Below are 22,189 nucleotides of genomic sequence, written 5' to 3' on the forward strand. Positions count from 1 at the left end.
GAGGTTTTGGGAGATGAATATTGCTTGTCTCATCTCTAGCTTGATATCTACAAGGCTCTATATCAGATATGTGTCCAGTGAATATCTGATGGCTATATGGTACCATTTATTTATGTATCTTGAGATACCATCTAATTATGAACACAACACTCATTACCATAAGTAAAGGAGGAGCTTATGAGGATAGTCCCTCCTCTATTCTATGCAGGAGACCACATGGGGAAGTTGGGGCGACATACCCCACAACAAGTTTAGAATAGACTACACCAAAGACGGTACAACATTAAGATACTCACTTGTGAGGCTTGTCCCACTGTTGTGTTCCCAGGCAATTTTCTCTGGTGATTTGATTGCAGAGGGAATTTTTCCCATACAACATTGGCCTGAAAGCATAAATGGAATAACAGATCAAAACTTTGAATTACAATATTTCTTTATGCTTTAGATGAGAAACTACACAAAGTTAGGTCATCGTTGGGTTCCCGTGCTCCGCCCCTTAACCAGGGTGCTGGCCAGCTAATTGGTTGAATTGAGTGGCTCAATGACATGAATGTAAAGCATTAACAAGAAGGAACATGAACAATAGCACTAGATAGCTGCACTTCACTGAGGCATATCACCTCACCGGCCATAGGCAGGATCCACTGACACATTCAGGGGGTGTGCAACCACTTGACGAAGGTGGAGCCCCATGAAACCTTGAAATGAAAGAGTGTAATAATGATCTGTTTACATGGAGTGACATGGCGCCATGGTGAATCAGTTGTCAAGATAAATATTTGCTGTACCAGAATCGGATATAGGTTAAGGTGACCATAGATTATAAGATGCACTTGTGGCAAGGTCACCGAATGAGTAGATCGATCTTCCGATATGCCCTCCAAAGGTAGGTAATATTGGGCCAAACAATCACATTACAATGACCAGAATAGGGGCTGTTGGGTGAGGACCACGTCAAAGCGCTGATGCTGTCCTCAATCATACTGGTCAGATATTGGTTGGGAAGCCCCATCAGAAGGCCCCATACCGGGGCAGAGAATCTGCCGAAACGGATGCGAGGACCCGAATCATCGGCTTAATTCTACCAGTCTATGGGCACCTTTACTCTGGTTAGGACCTACACGCAGAACTAACTGGACAACTAGCAGTGAAGTCCTCCAATGCTGATGGTCTCCATGCAGAGCTGGCCAATATTTAACTTGCAAGACAGGTTGGGAGTACTTCAGGTTGTACGCTCTTTCTTGAACTTTCTAGAAACGTTACAATGTCAATTTATGTTTTAACCTCAATAAGAAGAAAAACCTCAAATAACCAACTTGCAGCCAATAAACCTGCATGGCGTCCCTTTCTTCCTTCCTAAACAATAAAACACTGCAGGCGTGCAGAAAGCGCCACGGTTATCCTCACACAGACATTGGGTGATGAAAGGGTGTTGTTCTTGCCAAAGCCTCTGTCCATAGAACAACAAATATTTTACTCCTGTCAGTTGGCAGAACATTATACTGAGCAAGGTGAAGGCTCTCTTGCCATGCACTCATGTGTAACTAAGTACCCAAGTCTCCTACTCGCAGAGGCAGTGTATAATTTACAATGTGTCCTCCCATGCCAGAGTGCTGGACCCTCCTTGTCTTTCAAAAACAAGGAGGAAAGCTTCCAACCCTCCCTCCTCCAGTAGAAAGCCAAAGGGCACCATTAATTGTCTTGCCTGATAAACAGTAATAAGTCACTGGGCAGAACAAAGCTCAGACGAGGGGCTTGAGCAACTCCCCGCCACACACAAAGTATTTATCAGAGATCTGAAGCATTTGCAAGGCCTTGGGAAGGGAGACATTCTTTGTGCATTCCAGGCCCCAGCCATACCCCGTCCCCTGTGCTAGACACTATTGCTGCCAGCCAGTGATTTAGCACTCTGGAGTTGGGGCTAAAGGGTATTTCCCCTCTGGTATGATGGTCACACAGAATTGTCTGGATCAACATCACTCAAGAGCTCTGCCTTCTCCCAGTACCAGATGACTAAACTAGAAATGTGAGCAACTCACAACTGTCCTTCAGATCTTCTCTTAATTAAATCTTGATAGAGCCTTTCCATGCCTTCAGATTATCATGTTGTAGAGTTAACAATATGTGCTTGATTTGCCTCTCCCCCCACAATTAATGCATGAATATTATTGGGTGGGGGTCTCCAACCTGTTTTACCCTTGAGCAACATTCAGATGTAAAAAGAGTTGGGGTGCAACACAAGCATAAAAAATGCTCCTGGGTGATGCAAAATAAAGGCTGTGATTGGCCATTTGGTGGCCCCTATGTGGACTGGCAGCCTACATGAGACTCTGCTTGGCAGTATACATGGTATTAATACAACAATAACTTGCCTGGAATTCAAAAATAAGCACCTGCTTTGAGGCCACCGTGAGCAACATCCAAGGGCTTGTTGAACAAGTATGTAGCTCACTGCTTGGGGATCATGGTTATAGGTTAAGAGCAGGTATTATCAACTGATTTCTAGTAGAACAACATTTTTACTCGTGGAATTTCCAGGGAGTAAAGTCAAAACCAGGGATTGTCCCTAGAAACTAAACACAGATCTTCAACCCTCCTAGATTTTTAGCCTCACCCATATTTATATTCCTGGTGGGGGAGAAGCAAGATACTTCCCAAAAATTCCCCCAAATTCAGGTCCCAGAGGAGCCTCTGCTAGACACAGTTCACAACTGCAATTGGATTGTAATCGTTCCAGTTCATACAAGTAGATGTTCCAATCATGTTCCAACAAGTAGGCCTTTCATATCTGTTGAAGATGCATCCAGCGTCAACAGTTTCATTTCGTTACCATCAGCAGACTAGTAACTGGTACATACTATGAGTAACTCAGGCACCAGCTATTAAATTGCAAGGTCCCAAAGTTTAGGTTCCATGGCATTAATGAGGAGCAAGCTCTTGTCCTACCAAAACTTCTCCTATCATCACCTAAAGAGATGATTAGTAATGCATTTCTATAAATCTTTTGTGATCCCTGAAGCATTCAAACTGCGAAATCCTATTATTCTCTTATAGTAAACCTGTAGGAATCTCTGTCTAAATATGGTATTAATATAGGCTCATGGGATGCCATTCTAAGGTCAAGGCTAAATAGTTTGCATAGTCGTGCAATAAGACAAGCACTCGGCTAAAGACTTCTTATTATGCAGAGTTTGATGCAAGAAACATGAAGCAATAACTTGTACCAGAGAAGAACAGAGGCTACGTGTGCACCGGAACCATGTCCAGGGTGTGGAGCTTACACGGGACCAATAATTATTCTAATTAAATAGATAAATCAAATTAAAAAGACAGTGTTTGTCTTGCTTAAAAGCTCTGTGTATGGATAAGTGAGTGAGGATATTTCCTGGCACGTGTGGGGTAGGTTTACTTTACAACATGCTCAGTCTCATCAGAGAAAAAGATGATGATCCAAAATCCCATTGTTCTCCAACGTACCAATGATGTGCAGCTGAGCTTTTAAAGCAGTGGTTCCCAAAGGTGGGCCCCAAGGTGATTTTGGAGTAGTGGTGGTTTCAACTAAGGGGGCCCAGTCTGAAGGCTAGTTAGGGGGAGATTTGGGGTGAGTGTTTATTTGTACCCTGGGTACCCCTGGAACTATAGCAGGGTGACACCCCAATGTTTCTATATATCTGTAACCTTGTTATGAGCTAAGGGGGCCCAGTCTGAAGGTCAGTTAGGGGGAGATTTGGGGTGAGTGCTTATTTGTACCCTGGGTACCCCTGGGACTATAGCAGGGTGACTGTTACCCCAATGTTTCTTTATATCTGTAACCTTGTTATGAGCTAAGGGGCCAAGTCTGAAGGTCAGTTAGGGGGAGATTTGGGGTGAGTGCTTATTTGTACCCTGGGTACCCCTGGAACTATAGCAGGATGACTGTTACCCCAATGTTTCTATATATCTGTAACCTTGTTATGAGCTAAGGGGGCCCAGTCTGAAGGTCAGTTAGGGGGAGATTTGGGGTGAGTGATTATTTGTACCCTGGGTACCCCTGGAACTATAGCAGGATGACTGTTACCCCAATGTTTCTATATATCTGTAACCTTGTTATGGGCTAAGGGGGCCCAGCCTGAAGGTCAGTTAGGGGGAGATTTGGGGTGAGTGCTTATTTGTGCCCTGGGTACCCCTGGAACTATAGCAGGGTGACACCCCAATGTTTCTATATATCTGTAACCTTGTTATGAGCTAAGGGGGACTGTAACCAAAGGTTGAACCCTGAAAGGGAGCTTGAACTGAAAAATACAGTCTTAAAATAGAGACCCCAGTATAAGGGGTTACCATCTATAAGAATTATGGGGGGGCGGGGGTGCTCAGCTACTGCATTGGATGTTCCCAGAGTCATTGCAGGGTGATTATTAATGAGCAGAAAGCCTGAATTCTAGACCTTTTTTATCTGTCACCCACTTGAAAACTACATGAGCGGTTTTTGTTTCCTAATGTGTTTGTGCCCAGAGCGCCGCGGGGTTGAGCTTTTATTACATCACATACATATTGCATGACAACATTTTAATTAAATCCATCCCGCTGCCTCGCACACACAATATACAGCCGGCGTGATGGAGAGCGAGCACCCACATAGCCAGAGCCTGGTTTTATGTTAAAGCCCCTGCAAGGCACAAACTTATTATATACGAAGGGTAAATTGCCCACTATATTCAGAGCAGCGGGTGTGAGGGGGTCGGATCAGCTTCATTGCCTTAAAAATAAAAAATCTGAGTTTCTGTTATTTGGATAAGGCTTTTTACTATGGGTGTGATACATGGACGCTATAGGGGTATATAAGGGGGATTCTGTCCCATTGTAATAAAAGGACAACACCTCTATATATTTTATTGTGCACAATTGTCCCTTTATACCGGTTTTCTTCCGCATAACAAGCCCATATGACACAGGGGGGCACACACAGAAGGGATAATTATTATTTTCTATTTTTTTTCTCCCCCTCCTGTACCCAGTGCGGCATGAAAACCTGATACAATTCACAGCTGCATTTTACAGTTCAGCGCCCGCAGAAGTTAATTCGGAGCCTGGCATCATTTCGCGCCCATTAGACTGCTGATTTGGCAAAGAATCCATTGTGTGAGACAATTGCGGCTGCGAGATACCGGCGAAAGCAAAACAATTACCCAGCAAATCTGGGGAAGTGTCGGTTGTTACCGGGAGAATAAAACGGGAGAGGGGAAAGGTTCTAATTCCGGCACTTGGGTTATTGATACCTTATAATGGAGACGCAGGGGATTATTTCATTGGACAGGGAGCTCCGATCAGCGTCACAGATCAACCCTTCTCATTAACACGATTACACAAAGGCAATGAGGTCTGTTTGTAATTTTGGGGTACAAATGTAGGGGATCGCAGTTTTAGGGGGCTCCAAATGTTACAGAGGGACTGGGCCCCAGTAGAAAAGGAAAGATCATGTATAATCTATGTCCTCAATGAAGTCATGGCCATGGGGCCCCCGGGAAATGTCCTTTTGGCCCTGACAAAAAATAAAATAAAATATACATACAGGTATGGGATCCGTTATCTAGTTTTCCGAAGTCGCCCTAAGTTATCTCACGAGGAAACTTCGGGCGACTTTGGAAAAGAAAGTGATCCGAGTGCCATCCTGCCGGCGATTTCCATTCTAGCCAGAGAGGAGGCAGTTCGGGGAGATTATTTGCCTGATAAAGAGACGATTTGTCGCCGGGCGACTAATCTCCCTGAATCTTCTCATCTTTCTCCGCCCTTAAGGTATAAAGATTGAGGTATTACGGAAAGATCCGTTATCCGGAAAGCCCCAGGTCCTATACTTGTGTGTGTGTATGTATATATATATATATATATATATATATATATATATATATATATATATATATATATCCATAATGCCAGTGACATGGAGTTTTCCGGATAATGGATCTTTCCGTAATTTGGATCTACATACCTTAAGTCTACTAGAAAATCGTGTAAATATTAAATAAACCCAATAGGCTGGTTTTGCTTCCAATAAGGATTAATTATATCTTAGTTGGGATCAAGTACAAGCTACTGTTTTATTATTACACTGAAAAAAGGAAATCATTTTTAAAAATGTGGATTATTTGGATAAAACTACGGGAGTCTACGGGAGACGGCCTTTCTGTAATTCGGAGCTTTCTGGATAACGGATCCCAGACCATGGATTTCAGGCTCATTTCAGTAGAGGACATTGTGAAGTTAAGAGTAACCTATGAAAACACTAGATGTACAGATATGAACAGCACTCGTTTCTTTATCTACATCATATGAACTGAGTGACTCTTGTTTACACCATAATGTGCCAAATCATTGGATTTCCTGTTATGGCAAAACACAGCTAAAAATAAGCAGAGCTGATACTGTGGGATATCACTGCCCAACCCCTGCACCTTCTTCTGTACAAACATCACTCCTGTAATTGGGGGCTGCTCAGCTGCACAAAGGAACTTATTCTGTGTCGCCCAGTAAATACACAAACAGACCTCAGCTTGTTCCTGTTGGGCCACAAACTGGAATGAACATTCAGCCACGTGACCCTAACTGACAAGAAATCTGATTGAAAGGTCACGGGCAGCACACTCTCTGTTTTCTTAACCAGACCTCCCTGATTTAAGATAAAACCTAACAGCAAACTTAGGGACTGTTCCTGCTGAATTGTGCTTAGTACAGGGAATACCTATTCTGCCAAAGTTTTATGGGATCTCTCTGTACAGACTATGAGCAAACTTAGGCACTGTTCCTGCTGAATTGTGCTTAGTACAGGGAATACCTATGCTGCCAAAGTTTTATGGGATCTCTCTGTACAGACTATGAGCAAACTTAGGGACTGTTCCTGCTGAATTGTGCTTAGTACAGAGGAATACCTATGCTGCCATAGTTTTATGGGATTTCTCTGTACAGACTATGAGCAAACTTAGGCACTGTTCCTGCTGAATTGTGCTTAGTACAGAGGAATACCTATGCTGCCATAGTTTTATGGGATCTCTCTGTACAGACTATGAGCAAACTTAGGCACTGTTCCTGCTGAATTGTGCTTAGTACAGGGAATACCTATGCTGCCATAGTTTTATGGGATCTCTCTGTACAGACTATGAGCAAACTTAGGGACTGTTCCTGCTGAATTGTGCTTAGTACAGGGGAATACCTATTCTGCCAAAGTTTTATGGGATCTCTCTGTACAGACTATGAACAAACTTAGGGACTGTTCCTGCTGAATTGTGCTTAGTACAGAGGAATACCTATGCTGCCATAGTTTTATGGGATTTCTCTGTACAGACTATGAACAAACTTAGGGACTGTTCCTGCTGAATTGTGCTTAGTACAGAGGAATACCTATGCTGCCATAGTTTTATGGGATCTCTCTGTACAGACTATGAGCAAACTTAAGGTGGCCATAGACACACAGATAATATCGTACGAAACGAATTTTCGTCCGATATTCGTTGCGTGTATGGTGGAAAAAGAGCCGACCAATATCGGCAGAAGACTTGGATATCGGTCGGCTCGTCGATCGGGCTGGACGGAAAATTTTGATCGGGTGCCTTTGAAGGGACCCAAACATCACCCATTGTTAGTGCTGAATCGTCAGATACAGGTAGAATTCTATTGTTTCTTCCCGTATATCTACCTGTATATCTGCCAATTCAGCTCTACACGTGTGTATTGAAACGAACGATCTTTCTTGGAAAGATCTTTTCCAAGAAAGATCGTAATTGTTACGTCTATGGCCACCTTTAGGGACTGTTCCTGCTGAATTGTGCTTAGTACAGGGAATACCTATGCTGCCATAGTTTTATGGGATCTCTCTTTACAGGTTATTTATTATACAGCAACTGCAGTTGCTTAGTCTTTGTCAGGGCATCTTGTTGTGCAACATTACACTCCCAACCCCCCTACATTCCTATAGTTTATCCCAGTGGAATGTGTTCCAGATAATGTAGTGGAATCTCCCACTTTATCCTGGGGGTGTTGGTGGTGCAGCTGGCATGCCAATATATATAAATATATACACACCACAGGCGCAAATGAGAACCAGAAGTGCTTGAAGCTTTGGCGCCATTTATTTCAACCTGAGAATAAAAGAGAATTCCTGTCCCTTTTTCCCCCTTAGTAAACTCAGAGCTGTGAGTGGTGTCAGTTTGTCCCATGGAATATCAGCTTCAGCCTCACATTCACTCAGCCAATTCTAGGCTTTCTCTGCATCACATGATACCGCACAGAAAGTGCTGGATCGTATTCGCAAACCACAATATAATTAGACACAAATCTCTATACTGTGTGATCCAGCGCCAAGAGCGTAGAGTGAGCTCAGGTATTATATAAAGGCACAATGAGCCACCGTACAAAGGCTTTATAACCCAGATCCAATTCCCTCTGTTTTATCTCTCTCTCTCCGCTTGCCAGACAAACACAATAAATAAACCATGAGGGTTATGCAAAAACATGACTTTTGCCCTTCCCTTGTAACACAGAACAACCAATCAGATGGCTCCTTTCTTTATTCTAACCACAAAAAAATCTCAACAACGTCTAATATCCTTATCATTTACAGTGGGGGTACATTATCCCTTATAATACATGAGATACCCAGAGTTCCCTGTATAACTCAGCCTGCAGCCTTGTGCCTTTATATGGTCACAGAACAACCCCTCAGTGACTTCTAATATCCTTATCATTTACAGTAGGGGGTACATTATCCCTTATAATACATGAGTGAGATACTCAGAGTTCCCTGCATAACTCAGCCTGTAGCCTTGTGCCTTTATTTGGTCACAGAACAACCCCTCAGTGACTTCTAATATCCTTATCATTTACAGTAGGGGGTACATTATCCCAATACATGAGTGATACTCAGAGTTCCCTGTATAACTCAGCCTGCAGCCTTGTGCCTTTATATGGTCACAGAACAACCCCTCAGTGACTTCTAATATCCTTATCATTTACAGTAGGGGGTACATTATCCCTTATAATACATGAGTGATACTCAGAGTTCTCTGTATAACTCAGCCTGCAGCCTTGTGTCTTTATATGGTCACAGAACAACCCCTCAGTTACTTCTAATATCCTTATCATTTACAGTAGGGGGTACATTATCCCTTATGTATTATGTCTATTACAGTTTAAATAAACAGGAGATGAAGCAAGACATACTTTCAGATGCAACATTGTAACTATTAGTTGCCATTACTATAAAACAGCAAAAAAACTAAAGTCCAGTAATAATAATAATGTTATTTCTTTTCAAATGAGACATTACAAGATCCTGAGATACAAACTGACTAATCTCAATGATGTAAATACAAAGTAACGGCAGTTTGTTAGGAGACTGGTATTTGATTACGCAGGTCGGGATTAGCGGAGACAAAGGAGACTGGTTAGTGACTATCTAGTCATTTATATTCATGCGTTTGCCTGGCAGTGCCAAGGGGCTTATTCATGACAAGAGAACAGTACAACATTCTTGTGTTCTGATTGGTTACTTGTTATACCTGTATGAAGATTCTAATGCTGAGCCACTCATTAGCTCTAAAGGTGGCCATACACGGAGAGATCCGCGCGTTTGGCGATGTCGTCAAACGAGCAGATCTCCCTCCGATATGCCCAACTCCGATATGCCCACCTTGAGGTGGGCAATATCGGGCTGATCCGATCGTGAGCCCTAGGGCCCAACAATCAGATCCTAACGTACGGGAATGGGCGGTCGGATCGCATCAATGAACAGATGCGGCCTGCGATCCGACGGGATTTTTAGTCCCATCCGATCGAGATCTGCCCAACTTTCGGCCAGATCTCGATCGGGGAAGCCCGTCAGGGGGCCCCATACACGAGCCAATAAGCTGCCGACTCTGTCTGTAAGGCTAAAGAAATACTAGGGTGGTCAATTTATTCAGACTCTTAGTCTCTCTCCTCCACCTCCTCTCGCTGTAGGCCCCCCATCTCCTCGCAGCCGGCCCCCCATCTCGCTGTCGACCCCCCAATCTCGCTTTCGCCCCCCCTCTCCTCGCTGTCGACTCCCCATCTCGCTGTCGGCCCTCCATCTTGCTGTCGACCCCCGCATCTTGCGTTCGGCCCCCCATCTCCTCGCTGTCGACTCCCCTTCTCGCTGTTGGCCCCCCATCTCGCTGTCGACCCCCCATCTCGCTGTCTGACCCCCATCTCCTCGCTGTCTGACCCCCATCTCCTCGCTGTCGGCCCCCCATCTCGCTGTCAACCCCCCATCTCGCTGTGGGCCCCCCATCTCCTCGCTGTCTGACCCCCATCTCCTTGCTGTCGGCCCCCCATCTCCATAATCCCCCAATCTGTTGTTTAAGTATTCATTTTGGGGGTATAGTTTCCTTTATCATACAAACATCATGGGAGCCATACATTTGAGCAAGAGAAGAGCAGGGAAGCTCATGATTCCCAATACAAAGTGATGATACCCCTGTACCCGAGTGCTGGGGGGCAGCTGGACAGGCGTAAATTAAAACCCTTTATTTATTTCTCTCCCCAAAGTGGATTTTCATTGGAAGCTCCCGCAGGCAGATAATCTCAGGGAAGATCAGAAACCCGACGCCAGGGCCGGAATATTCCATTGTGACATCTGATGGGGGGCGATCGCATTTCACTGACAAACTCAATTGGCTCTTAGTAATGGAGTGAAAGTCAATCAGCTCTTCCTACAAGATCCAGCGACGAGTACAGGAGGGATGCGAAACGCAGAAGGAATCCCCGAATCATCTTAACTGATAAACCACATTACCCCCCACCCCAAGCATAACCTCTCCAGTATGAATCAGTCCGGTTGCTAGCTCCAAATTACCCTAGCGATACCTCCCAACATTTAAAAATGGGGAAAAAAAGGGACAAAAACTTGTGCGCGGCAAAATCTATTGGTGACGCCCATTTTATGGCCACACCCACTAAGTGGATAAAGAAAAAAGTTGCCTTAAGGCACTCTGATGGGCCTGGGGCAGGAGCACCTGGGCTACTTATGTAATTCAGTGAGTGACTTAATTGGTGAAGCTTTTATGCTTAAATATGTATGTGACTTGCACACCCACTAATTACCAGCTCCATTTTACTAAATTTTGCAGGTTATTAAAGTCTGAACACATTTCTGGGAGTTTTGGTACAATGTCGTATGCGTTATTTCAGTTTTGCTAATGAAAGTAAATTGCCCTTTACGCTGCTAGTCTCAGTTCTCCCAATAGTTACAATTGTATCTTGGCTTATCTTAAATTGTTACAAATGTTTTTAAGTGCAGCTGCTGAGTGTTCCGGGCTATCTGCCAAAAAGCCTTCTATTTTAATTGTCTCAGAAACTTTGTTTCTTTTTCTCGAGTCACTGCAGGAGCTCAAAGATAAAGCCGGGACATTTTTAGTAAAAAAAAAAAACCCGGGACTGCGGGCTGAGCTGTCAAAATCGGGACTGTCCGGAAGAAAACGAGTCAGTTGGGAGGTGTGCCCTAGCAACCATGCATTGATTTGAGTAAGAGACTGGAATATGAATAGGAGAGGCCTGATTAGAAAGATGAGTAATAAAAAGTAACAATCACATTTGTAGCCTAAGGGCAGAGACACACTCAGATTCGGGGAGATTAGTCGCCCATCGGTAAATCGCCTCTTCTTCGGGGCGACTAATCTCCCCAAACTGCCTCTCGCCGCTAGAATGTAAATCGCCGGTGGGATGGCAATCGATGCGCTACGCTTTCCAAAGTCGCCTCATGAGGAAACTTCGAGCGACTTCGGAAAACCGAATCGGTCCGAGTGCCGTCCCGCCGTCAATTTTCATTCTAGCGGCGGGAGGCAGTTCGGTGAGATTAGTCGCCCCCGAATAAGAGGCGATTTATCGCCGGGTGAGTAAATCTCCCCACATCTGAGCCTGTGTCTCTGCCCTTACAGAGCATTTGTTTTTAAGATGGGGTCAGTGACCCCCATTTGAAAGCTGGGAAGAGTCAGAAGAAGAAGAAGGCAAATAATTCAAAAACTTTACAAAATAAACAATGAAGTCCAATTAAAACGTTGCTTAGAATTAGCCATTCTATAACATACCCCTTTAATACAAGGCCCCTTGCACCTGTTGGGCTCAATACACAAACTAGGGTTATGCAAGAGGATTCCCTGTGTCTATATTATAAAGCTTGTACCCCTTTAACTGCAAGCGCATACCGATGTGATTATTCCGCTGCGTTGATACATTCACTGCTATTTATATCACATTTATATCATAACCCACAAATCAATCTGCGACATTCCAGGAATACAAAAGCTCTTTGCTGCAGGCTCCGTTCCTATTAAAGGGCCAGTGTCCCCTATGCGGAACATCAGCAGCGACGCCCATTTGTACCGTTCAAGGATATAATCCGAATATACAGCCCCTGATTAATGGGCCGCGGCAAAGCCATTGCTGCAGAACCACCGGACACTAAGCGCTATTAATAACTCTGGGATCCCACCAGGAATCAGCGGTTCTTTATTTAACTGGAGAGGTAAATGTAACATAACTAGAGAACATCTGTGCTCACTGAATACACGGGGGGTGGTCACTGAGCATCTGATTAGAGTACAACTCCCAGCATCCCCTGCAGCCAGGCATACACATAGCCAGTCATGAGCAAAGGGCAGTGGCATTTAGATCTTCACTGATTAAACCTACCCAACAACATAATTACCCAAGCTCCGTACATTTGGGGATTCTGTACTTTAGCAGTAAAGATCTGTGTCTCCAAAGATGCCCCAGTAGCTCCCCATCTTCTTTTCTGCTGATTCACTGCACATGCTCTGTGCTGCTGTCACTTACTGAGCTTAGGGACCCACTCACAATATACAGTACACATAGAATAGAAATGTCACAATATAAGGCTGATTAGTAATTAATACAGATAATTACTACATGGCAGCACAGAAACCAGTGCAATTAGCAGCAGAATTTAATAATCCGCCCTGTAGTATCATTTTATATTACAAGGGAAGCTCATTTTCTGCTGGATAATTAGTGACGAGCCCTAAGCTTAGCTTCTCAACAGCCAATCAGAGCCCACTGAGCATGTGCAGAGCCGCTGACCAAATCCAAGATGGGGAGCTGCTGGTCACAATTTTGAGGGCCTGAATCATTACAGTTATAAAACTGCTGAATCTTTAAACTGGTACAGTGAGTTCAGTATATAAAATATGGCATTTCTAGGCATGTTTACTTTTAGGGTTTAGTTCTCCTTTAAGTCGGAAGGACCAACTTATCTATCAGATGTGTAATCTTAAAGGGTGGTTGACCTTTCAGTTAACTTTCTGTAAATGATAGAACTTTTCAATCAGTCTTCATTATTTATTTTTACAGTTTTGAATTATTCTCCTTCATCTTCTGACTTTTTCCAGCTCTCAAATGGGGGTCACTGACCCCATCTACAAAAGAAATGCTTTATAAGGCTACAAATGTATTGTTATTGGTACTTTTTATGACTTATCTTTCTATTCAGGTCTCTCCTATTCATATTCCAGTCTCTAATTCAAATCAATGCATGGTTGCTAGGGGAATTTAAACTGTAGCAACCAGATTGCTAAAATTGGAACCTGAAGAGCTGCTGAATAAAAAGCTCAATGACCACAAATAATAAACAATGAAAACCATTTGCAAATTCTCAGAATATCACATCATACTAAAAGAAAAAAAATATTTTTAATTGTAATAATAATATTTTAATAATTACATTTAAAGGGGAACAATCCCTTTACTACGACATTTCCTAACAAGGAATAGGGGTAGTTCACCTTTAAATTAATTATTAGTATGATGTAGAGAGTGATATTCTGAGACAATTTGTAATTGGTTTTCATGTTTTATTATTTGTGGTTTTTGAGTTATTTGGTTTTTTATTCAGCAGCTCTCCAGTTTGCAATTTCAGCCATCAGGTTGCTAAGGTTCAAATTCCCCTAGCAACCATGCGTTGATTTGAATAAGAGACTGGAATATAAATAGGAGAGACCTGAATAGAAAGCTGAGTAATAAAAAGTAGCAAAAACAATACATTGGTAGCCTTACAGAACATTTGTTATTAAGATGGAGTCAGTGATCGCCATTTGAAAGCTGGAAAATAATTTAAAAACTATAAAAAATAAATAATGAAGACCAATTAAAAAGTTGTTTAGAATCAGCCATTCTATAACATACTGAAATTTAACTTAAAAGTGAAGCACCCCTTTAATTCCGATCCTTATGGAACAGCCCGGAGTCAATGACTAAATAACAGATAATATTGGCTCTGAATTCCCATGGCAAGTTCTTTTTTTTTTTCTAGGATTTCGTTGGAGCAGCAGAGAAAGCAGAGGAGGCAGCGTTCGAGTTGCACAAACTGTTACTCTTTCATAGAAAGACAAAAACAAACATGTTGTCGGCAAGTTATCCAAGCGAGACTGGAGAAATCTCACTGCAGAGAGTCAACAAGCAGAAACCTGGCCAAGTCCGACTCGGCAAACAACATTCTGTACAAAACACTGGAAACTGCAGAGACGAGTGTAACGAGCCCAGCGCATAACGAGGGAAGGAAACGGCCAATAAGCAGCCGGAATTGCCAAGACAGGTAAAGCCATTAGCCGGGGGCAAGTTATCTGTGACTTCCCGGCTCATGTAATAAACTTTTGTCTGACTGCACATTGTACTGAGCTCCTGCAGCCATTACACTATGTTACCTTTCAGCTGCTCAACAAGATCACAGATAAAGCGACTTTCCTTCAAATGTGCGTCTCTGCCCCCGAGGTGATACAGGTACAACACGATCTCCTCTATTCCTCTAGCCAAGGGCTTTCTCCTTCTCTCTCACAAGCCACTGAGCCCCAGTAGCACAGTCTGCTAATTGTACCTGCCATTAACCCTTTCACCCACAGGGTTCCCTCAACCCCTTATGGGCCAAAGGTTCAAAGGTAAAGTAACCAGTTCTCTCTCGACTCACATTCTGTACTGCTCAGATATTCATTCTTTTAGCACAGGACCCTACTGGTTTCATTTATGGGATCTCTCTGTACAGGCTATGAACAGGAGGCTGTTCCTGCTGAATTGTGCTTAGTACAGGGGATACCTATGCTGCCATAGTTTTATGGGATCTCTCTGTACAGACTATGAGCAAACTTAGGGACTGTTCCTGCTGAATTGTGCTTAGTACAGGGGAATACCTATGCTGCCATAGTTTTATGGGATCTCTCTGTACAGACTATGAGCAAACTTAGGGACTGTTCCTGCTGAATTGTGCTTAGTACAGGGGAATACCTATACTGCCATAGTTTTATGGGGTCTCTCTGTACAGACTATGAGCAAACTTAGGGGACTGTTCCTGCTGAATTGTGCTTAGTACAGAGGAATACCTATGCTGTCATAGTTTTATGGGATATCTCTGTACAGACTATGAGCAAACTTAGGGACTGTTCCTGCTGAATTGTGCTTAGTACAGGGAATACCTATGCTGCCATAGTTTTATGGGATCTCTCTGTACAGACTATGAACAAACTTAGGGACTGTTCCTGCTGAATTGTGCTTAGTACAGGGAATACCTATGCTGCCATAGTTTTATGGGATCTCTCTGTACAGACTATGAGCAAACTTAGGGGACTGTTCCTGCTGAATTGTGTTTAGTACAAGGAATTACCTATGCTGCCATAGTTTTATGTCTTGTTATTGTTACTGTTTATTGTGTCTATGTAACGGTAGCATCATGGTATCTACCACTCAGTAAATATAAAGAGAGAAATAAAGAATAGTCTGTGTTCTATAGAACAATCTCCCCCAATATCCTCTGTTCCCTTCAACACAGGGGAGGGGGGGAATGTGACCCCTTAAATTTCCAACAGCATAAATCCTAATTTGACGCTCGTCATTCCCATGAAACAGGTAAAGTAGCAAAGGAAGGCACGTTGGTGTGGGGTAGTCTCTGGTCAATGGAAGGTCTGTAGCAGTATTTAATAAAATTGCAAGATAAATATCCTCAGTGCGCGGCTGCTCCATCCAGGAATGAGAGGAAGGTGTATTTGTCTTGCCTAATGTTCCTGTAAACAAACTCCCACTGTGTAACGAGAGCAGAAGCCGCCACTTCTAACGAGAGCGACTCCTGAATGAAGAGCGGCACTACAGCAGCGCGGGATGAGGTTACCTCTGGAGATTATTAATAATCTTTCATCTCTGCCAACTCCATCCTCTGCTCTCTAAATAATTACTCGGCAGCCGGGATACTGTTTCCGGAGAGGCTCGAGAGCCGGGCATCGATCAGGTTACCCGACCATCTACAGTTGCACCCTCGCTTCTCCGAAATGCCAGTCTGCCCACAGCCCCACCAGAAAAACGGTACGTATCAACTAGGGATGCACCGAATCTAGGATTAGGCCAGGATTCAGACTTTTTCAGCACGATTCAGATTTACCCAAATTTTTATGCCTTGCCGAACAAAATCCTAATTTGCATATGTAAATTAGGGGGCGGTAGGGAAATCATGTGACTTTTCAACACAAAAGAACTTTTTCCACTTTTTCCATTCCTGCCCCTAATTTGCATATGCAAATTAGGATTCGGATTCAGTTCGGTATTCGGCCGAACTTTTCACCATATCCCAAATAGAGGCTTTGGTGCATCCCTAGTATCAACATACACCTGTACACAAGGCCGCCATCAGAAATTGCAGGGCCCCATACGAAAAATTTTTGTGGGCCCCCTTGGCTGCGCCCACCACAAGCCCCACCTACAGGTCCGCCCTCCCCACCCCACAGGTCCACACCACATGCTAAAAAAAAAAAAAAAACATTGGTGGCTATGGTTCCCACATGTTAATAAAAAAATATTGGTGGTCAGGGCCCCCCATTGAAAAAAACATTTGTGGTCAGGCCCCCCATTAAAAAAAACATTTGTGGTCAGGGCCCCCCATTAAAAAATATTGGTGGCTAGGACCCCACATGGGAAAAAAATTGGTGGCCAGCCCCCCCCCCCACATTATAAGAAAATTGGTGGCCAGGGCCCCCCTTAAAAGTCCATGTAAAAAAACTTGCACCCCCAGAAGTTTAAAAAAAAAAATGGTGCCCAGGGCCCCACCACACAACAGGGACCAAAAAGGGTTACCTTTAGGGGGGCCCTGCCATGTTACACTTACTTCATTAGTGTGGCCCACCTGCTGTCAGTGAGCTGCCAACTACAGAAGGGAGGAGCGGAGCACAGGTGGCTGCATCTTCTTCCAGTGACAACATTTTCTTCCCTTATTGGTCACAGAATTTGAAGTCCTGGTAAAGCTGCATGGTGATTGGATGAGCTGGAGGAGAAGTTCAAACCTCAGCTATCCAATCCCTGAGCAGCTCAACCGGTACTTAAACTCATCGACCAATAAGAGGAAGTAATGGACAGAAGATAACTCCCCCTGTGCTCCCGCCCTCCCTTCCCGAATTCAGCAGCTCTCAGAAAGCAGGGGGCCCCGGCTAATCAAGAAAGTGTGAAGTGGCAGGGCCCCCCTTACCCTCAGGGCCCCCTACAACTCTCCCCCCTGTCCCCCCCTGATGGCTGCCCTGCCTGTACACAGTAATGTAACTTGCTGGAGCCGGGTGCAGGCCATCACTCCCCTGCAGCATACCTCCCAACAATTTGGAAATAGAAAGAGGGACAAAAAGAGTCGCTGTGACTAGCACAGTGGAAATTTTTGACCACGCCCATTTTGTGTCCACACCCCCTAATTACCATGTTCATTTTACAAAATTTGGCAGGCTAAGTTTGAAAACATTTCTGTGGTTTTTTTTTTATCAGTTATTACAGTTTTGCTACTGAAGGTGAATTGCCCTTTAAGCTGTGCGTTTAAGTTCTCCCAAGAGATATTTTTTTTATCTCAATTGTTACAATAACTTATTTGCTTATCTCAAAATTGTTACAAAGGTATCTTTGTTACACCTGGTGGCTGTTCTGGGCTCTCTGCCAAAAAGCCAAATGAAGTTAGAAACATTGTATCTTTTTCTGGCTGTTCAGTGCAGAAGATGAAAGAGAAAGTCGGGACATTTCAGTAACAAACCCGGGACTGCAGGTTGAGCTGTCAAAAGCGGGACTGTCCTGCTCAAAACAGTACAGTTGGGAGGTATTGCTCCAGAAGTGATCTCCTTGCTCCCCCGGTAGTTCTGCTACTGGTGCTGTAAAGGTAACCCCAACTTAAAGTCCTATGCAGGAACCAATTTTTGAGTGTGGGACCAGTCCAGGATCCGACCCGCATATTTCCCTACTGGAATCTGCTACCCGACTTTGGCCCGCAACCTGATCGTCAACCCGCCGACGACCATTAAACAGGAAGTGCTGCAAGCCGGTAGTGACATCATCAAAAGTGGTCAGAGACAGAAAAAAAGTTTTGTAAAGTTTTAAAAGGAGTAAAATGTAGACAATATATCACAAGATAAGAAATATATATGGAGACCCACAACTCACACCCTCATCCTGCAGGGTACCCACTTTTTGCAGGTACCCAACCCGCTGCAGGACTCTACCCCAACTTAAGAGTCCTGTGCGGGGTCCTGTACCCGACCTGTACCCACAACTCGGACCCGCATTCTTACCCGCTTGGACCCACTACCCGACCCCCAAGTACCTTATCTGGAATCAAGAATCAGGAAGTGCTGTCATTGTAAACTGGAAGTGACATCACCGGAAGTATGCGTGATCGGAAAAAAAGGTGTAAAACAGGAAGTGCTGTCTTTGTAAACAGGAAGTAATAATATCGGAAGTGTGGCATGATCAGAAAAAAATAGTAAAAAATCGACACGGAGAAGACCCGCGGCCCGCAAACCTATACCCCCACCCGGAACTTCTACCCACAACCCGCAGGTTTTTGTGGGTAACCCGACCCGCTGCAAGACTCCACCCCAACTCTCCCCTGTAGACAGACCAACTATTCACCTGGGAGAACCCATTTCATGGTGCCACAATGAGCCTGGCACTGGTGCAGCAGGGCAATTGTCCTGTCCATTGAGCAACCAGTTCCAATTCCAAATTTAGAACAAATCTGTTCTCTCTGGACCCTTATGTTCCAAATCTCCAGAAGCCGGGGCGGGGGGCAATTTATAAAACACTCCGGACCATGGAGGGGTAAAGGGACGAGATTCCATTGCAGACAACTGACGTGACCGGATAATTAAAGGGACAAATAGTGCAGTTCATGCAAAGCCTTTATTTTTGTCAACAGGCCTAATTTAGAGGGGTGGGGGTGAGAGCAAACATACCTGTGTGTCAGTGATGAAAGAATCCTTCATTCCTCCCAAACCAGGGAAGTTTGAGCAGCAACCGCAGCATTTCTATAAAGGGCCCCAAATGCCTCTAAACAGTCCGTGAATTCCACAAATGCTTCAGCGAGCACCAGTGAAAGTGTGGAGTGATTTCCCCTTTGAGATTCTCAGAGAAGCTGCAACTTTCTAGGACTTCAACGGGAAATTCTGGTAATAGGCCTGTGCCGTTTCCCGGCAATGGACTGGAGCCAAGGTTAAGGGCTGTTTGCCTTGTAACCTGTTCTACCAGGGGAGGAGCAACAATGGAGTGGCCCCAGAAACAAGAAAGAAGGAGGCCCCAATCCAGGGGCTTTACAGTGAAACATAATCAGACACATCCAATTTGTGGACCAGCATTGACCGAATCCATGGACCTGGTCCATATGGACACAACTGCACACAGATGTTCCTATAGGGTAGGAATATCCAATATGGAGGCTTCAACTACAGGTTCGGCTGTAGCTTCTAGTGAACTTCAAAACTTTATGTTCCACTGCAGAAGAGATGTCCATTCTGTATTCCTGCAGCTGTTGAACTGTAGCTATTAGTGTCCTCCAGCAGTGACCTAGCTGATACAGCCATGCTAGCAGGCTATATGTCCTAGCATGCTCAGCTAGTCAATGCTGGAGGCCAACAAATCTAGGTTGATCTCTAACCTATGGCTTTCAAGGTGTTGGGCTTGGTTTGTAGAGTGCTCAACCTTATTTTGGTGTTCTCAAGCCACTTCTAAGAAGGTCATAGGAACCACCATCCCTTACCTCCCCTAGAAATATCAGATCTCTCCAAGTGCACCCCCATTAGCCTGCATCTACTAATCAGCAGGCATGCAGCTTGGGGCTTTTATGGAAAGGTGGTATTGAGGTGATGAGGTGGTTTGTAAAAAACCAATTGTAAATAAAGCAAATACTTAAGGAGGGCAATTTGTGCCATCGGGGATGGCTAAAAGGGCCACAATACTTTGCTGAACACAAACAAGTGCATCGCCATCAGCCTGAATATGAAAATGGGGATGATGGGAGTTACAGTCCAACATCATCTCAAGGGCTTCCCATTTTCCTGGCTGAATGAGAAACAATTCAACCGTATGCGGAACAAAAATCCTTTCACATCATCATCATTTATTTATACAGAGGCAACAAGTTGGAGCGGATAACCTTGTGGGGCGGCAGGAACATTATATTAATAGAGTAGCTGCCGAGCCCCGTCAATACAGACACATCCATTTAGAGAGCGGCAGACTCCTCGGCACGGCAACATAATAACAGGTCTGCCGGGCCTGCCCTGTATTTTGGATTCACTCGCATATCATGAAATGTCACCAGGCGATGGAAGAGACGGGAGGCCCGGTGACATTTTCTGTGATTTCCAGGAGAAGCCGTGCAATTCACAATCCATTTCCATAAAGTAAATATGATGTTTGCCTTTTAGCACTCGCTTTCAGGAAAATATATCCCTGTGCGGTTGTGTCAGTTGGGGAAAATAATACCCAGAGGCCTTGGACTGTATTTGGTGCCACATTAAAGGCTACACTTTAGGGCCAACAGTATCTTTCCAGAAGATCTTGGTTGGGCAGATGCCAGGAGACCACTACTTGCTTGGTGATTGAGAAAAATGAGGGTCTGTCTGATTTCCATGGTTTGGGCAGGGGACCTGGTTCCATTGATGCTAAACCATAAAGGTTACAGGGTACAGTTCCCTACCTCCTACTTTGTGCCCCATGCAGAAGAACTTAACTGACCTGCACAGAGCCTTGACCTCAACTCAACTGAACATCCGGGGTATAAAAAAATAAAATAAAAAAAAGAACACAGAAGGGCTTATTCATCAACAGTGGGAAAAATATGCCAAACCAATTAGTTTGGGGGTCTGTTTTTGCAGGTAGAACAATGAATGCAACAACATCATTGGCAAATTTGCTCAGTATTGATCAATGCGTGTTAGCCAGGTCTGATCTTTCAACATCAACGGCCAACTAATCTATTGATAAGACAGAACATAGAACATAGACCAAGAGCCAGGCCTGGTCTTCCAACATCATTGACCAACTAATCTATTTATTTTGGAAGATAAGATAGAACATCAACCAAGAGCAAGGCCTGGTCTTCCATCATCATTGACCAACGACTAGAGTCTGATTTCTGGGAAGGTCACAAAGGCATGGGTCTAGAACGGCTAGGACCTTTCCAGATCAGCAGTAGTTCACATACATGCTACTGGGCCCCACAACAAATTAATTCTCCTGTTTTGCCATTCTACGTCGAAATTGCTCTTTATTTGTGCCTCATAGGGCCCACTATACCTCCAGGGCACCCCTGCAGCCGCAGGGTCTGCTTTTCTATAGTTACGAACCTGCAGATAAGTAGGGGCGGTTAAAGCAGCAAAGGGAGGAGATGTATCATTTCTCTTTCTGCCTTAGAAATCGGGACATGGAACCAACATTTCCTAGTGCTTCTCTAGGACATAGGAGTGCGGTGAAGTCAACCTCCCGCCCAAATGAATACAAGAAAGGCAAGGAGTCATATTGAGTGTTTACAAGTGACAAGGTGGGTGTACAGATCTTTTGGCACCTACAGTGGTTTATCTATCAGATCAGAAGATCCCACCAAATAAAAAAACCTCAAGAAAATACTAAATCGACCCTTTGCCCCCTACATATTGTGCTTAAAGGAGAAGGAAAGCTAGCAAAGCCGTTTATTGCCAATAGATTAGCCACAATAGTGCAAGCTATAACGCTATTTATTCTGTAGAATGCTTTACCATACCTGAGTAAACAGCTCTAGAAGCTGTTTCTTTAGGATAGCAGCTGCCATATTAGCTTGGTGTGACATCACTTCCTGCCTGAGTCTCTCCCTGCTCACTGATAGCTCTGGGCTCAGATTACAGCAGGGAGGGGAGGAAGGAGAGAGAAGCAA

At 44.1% G+C, this 22,189-nt stretch overlaps 1 protein-coding gene across 2 annotated transcripts in view; it reads right to left on the reverse strand.

Annotated features, from left to right (window-relative positions):
* Positions 1-22,189, reverse strand: part of setbp1.L (SET binding protein 1 L homeolog) — a 136,911-nt gene that overhangs the window by 70,151 nt on the left and 44,571 nt on the right. For both annotated transcript variants that reach the window (XM_018267187.2, XM_018267191.2), the window contains exon 3: positions 297-383. In XM_018267187.2, the coding sequence (XP_018122676.1) occupies positions 297-383 (87 nt within the window). The remainder of the gene's footprint in view (positions 1-296; positions 384-22,189) is intronic.

This window comes from Xenopus laevis, chromosome 1L (assembly GCF_017654675.1).
Source record: "Xenopus laevis strain J_2021 chromosome 1L, Xenopus_laevis_v10.1, whole genome shotgun sequence".
Lineage (NCBI taxonomy): Eukaryota > Metazoa > Chordata > Amphibia > Anura > Pipidae > Xenopus > Xenopus laevis.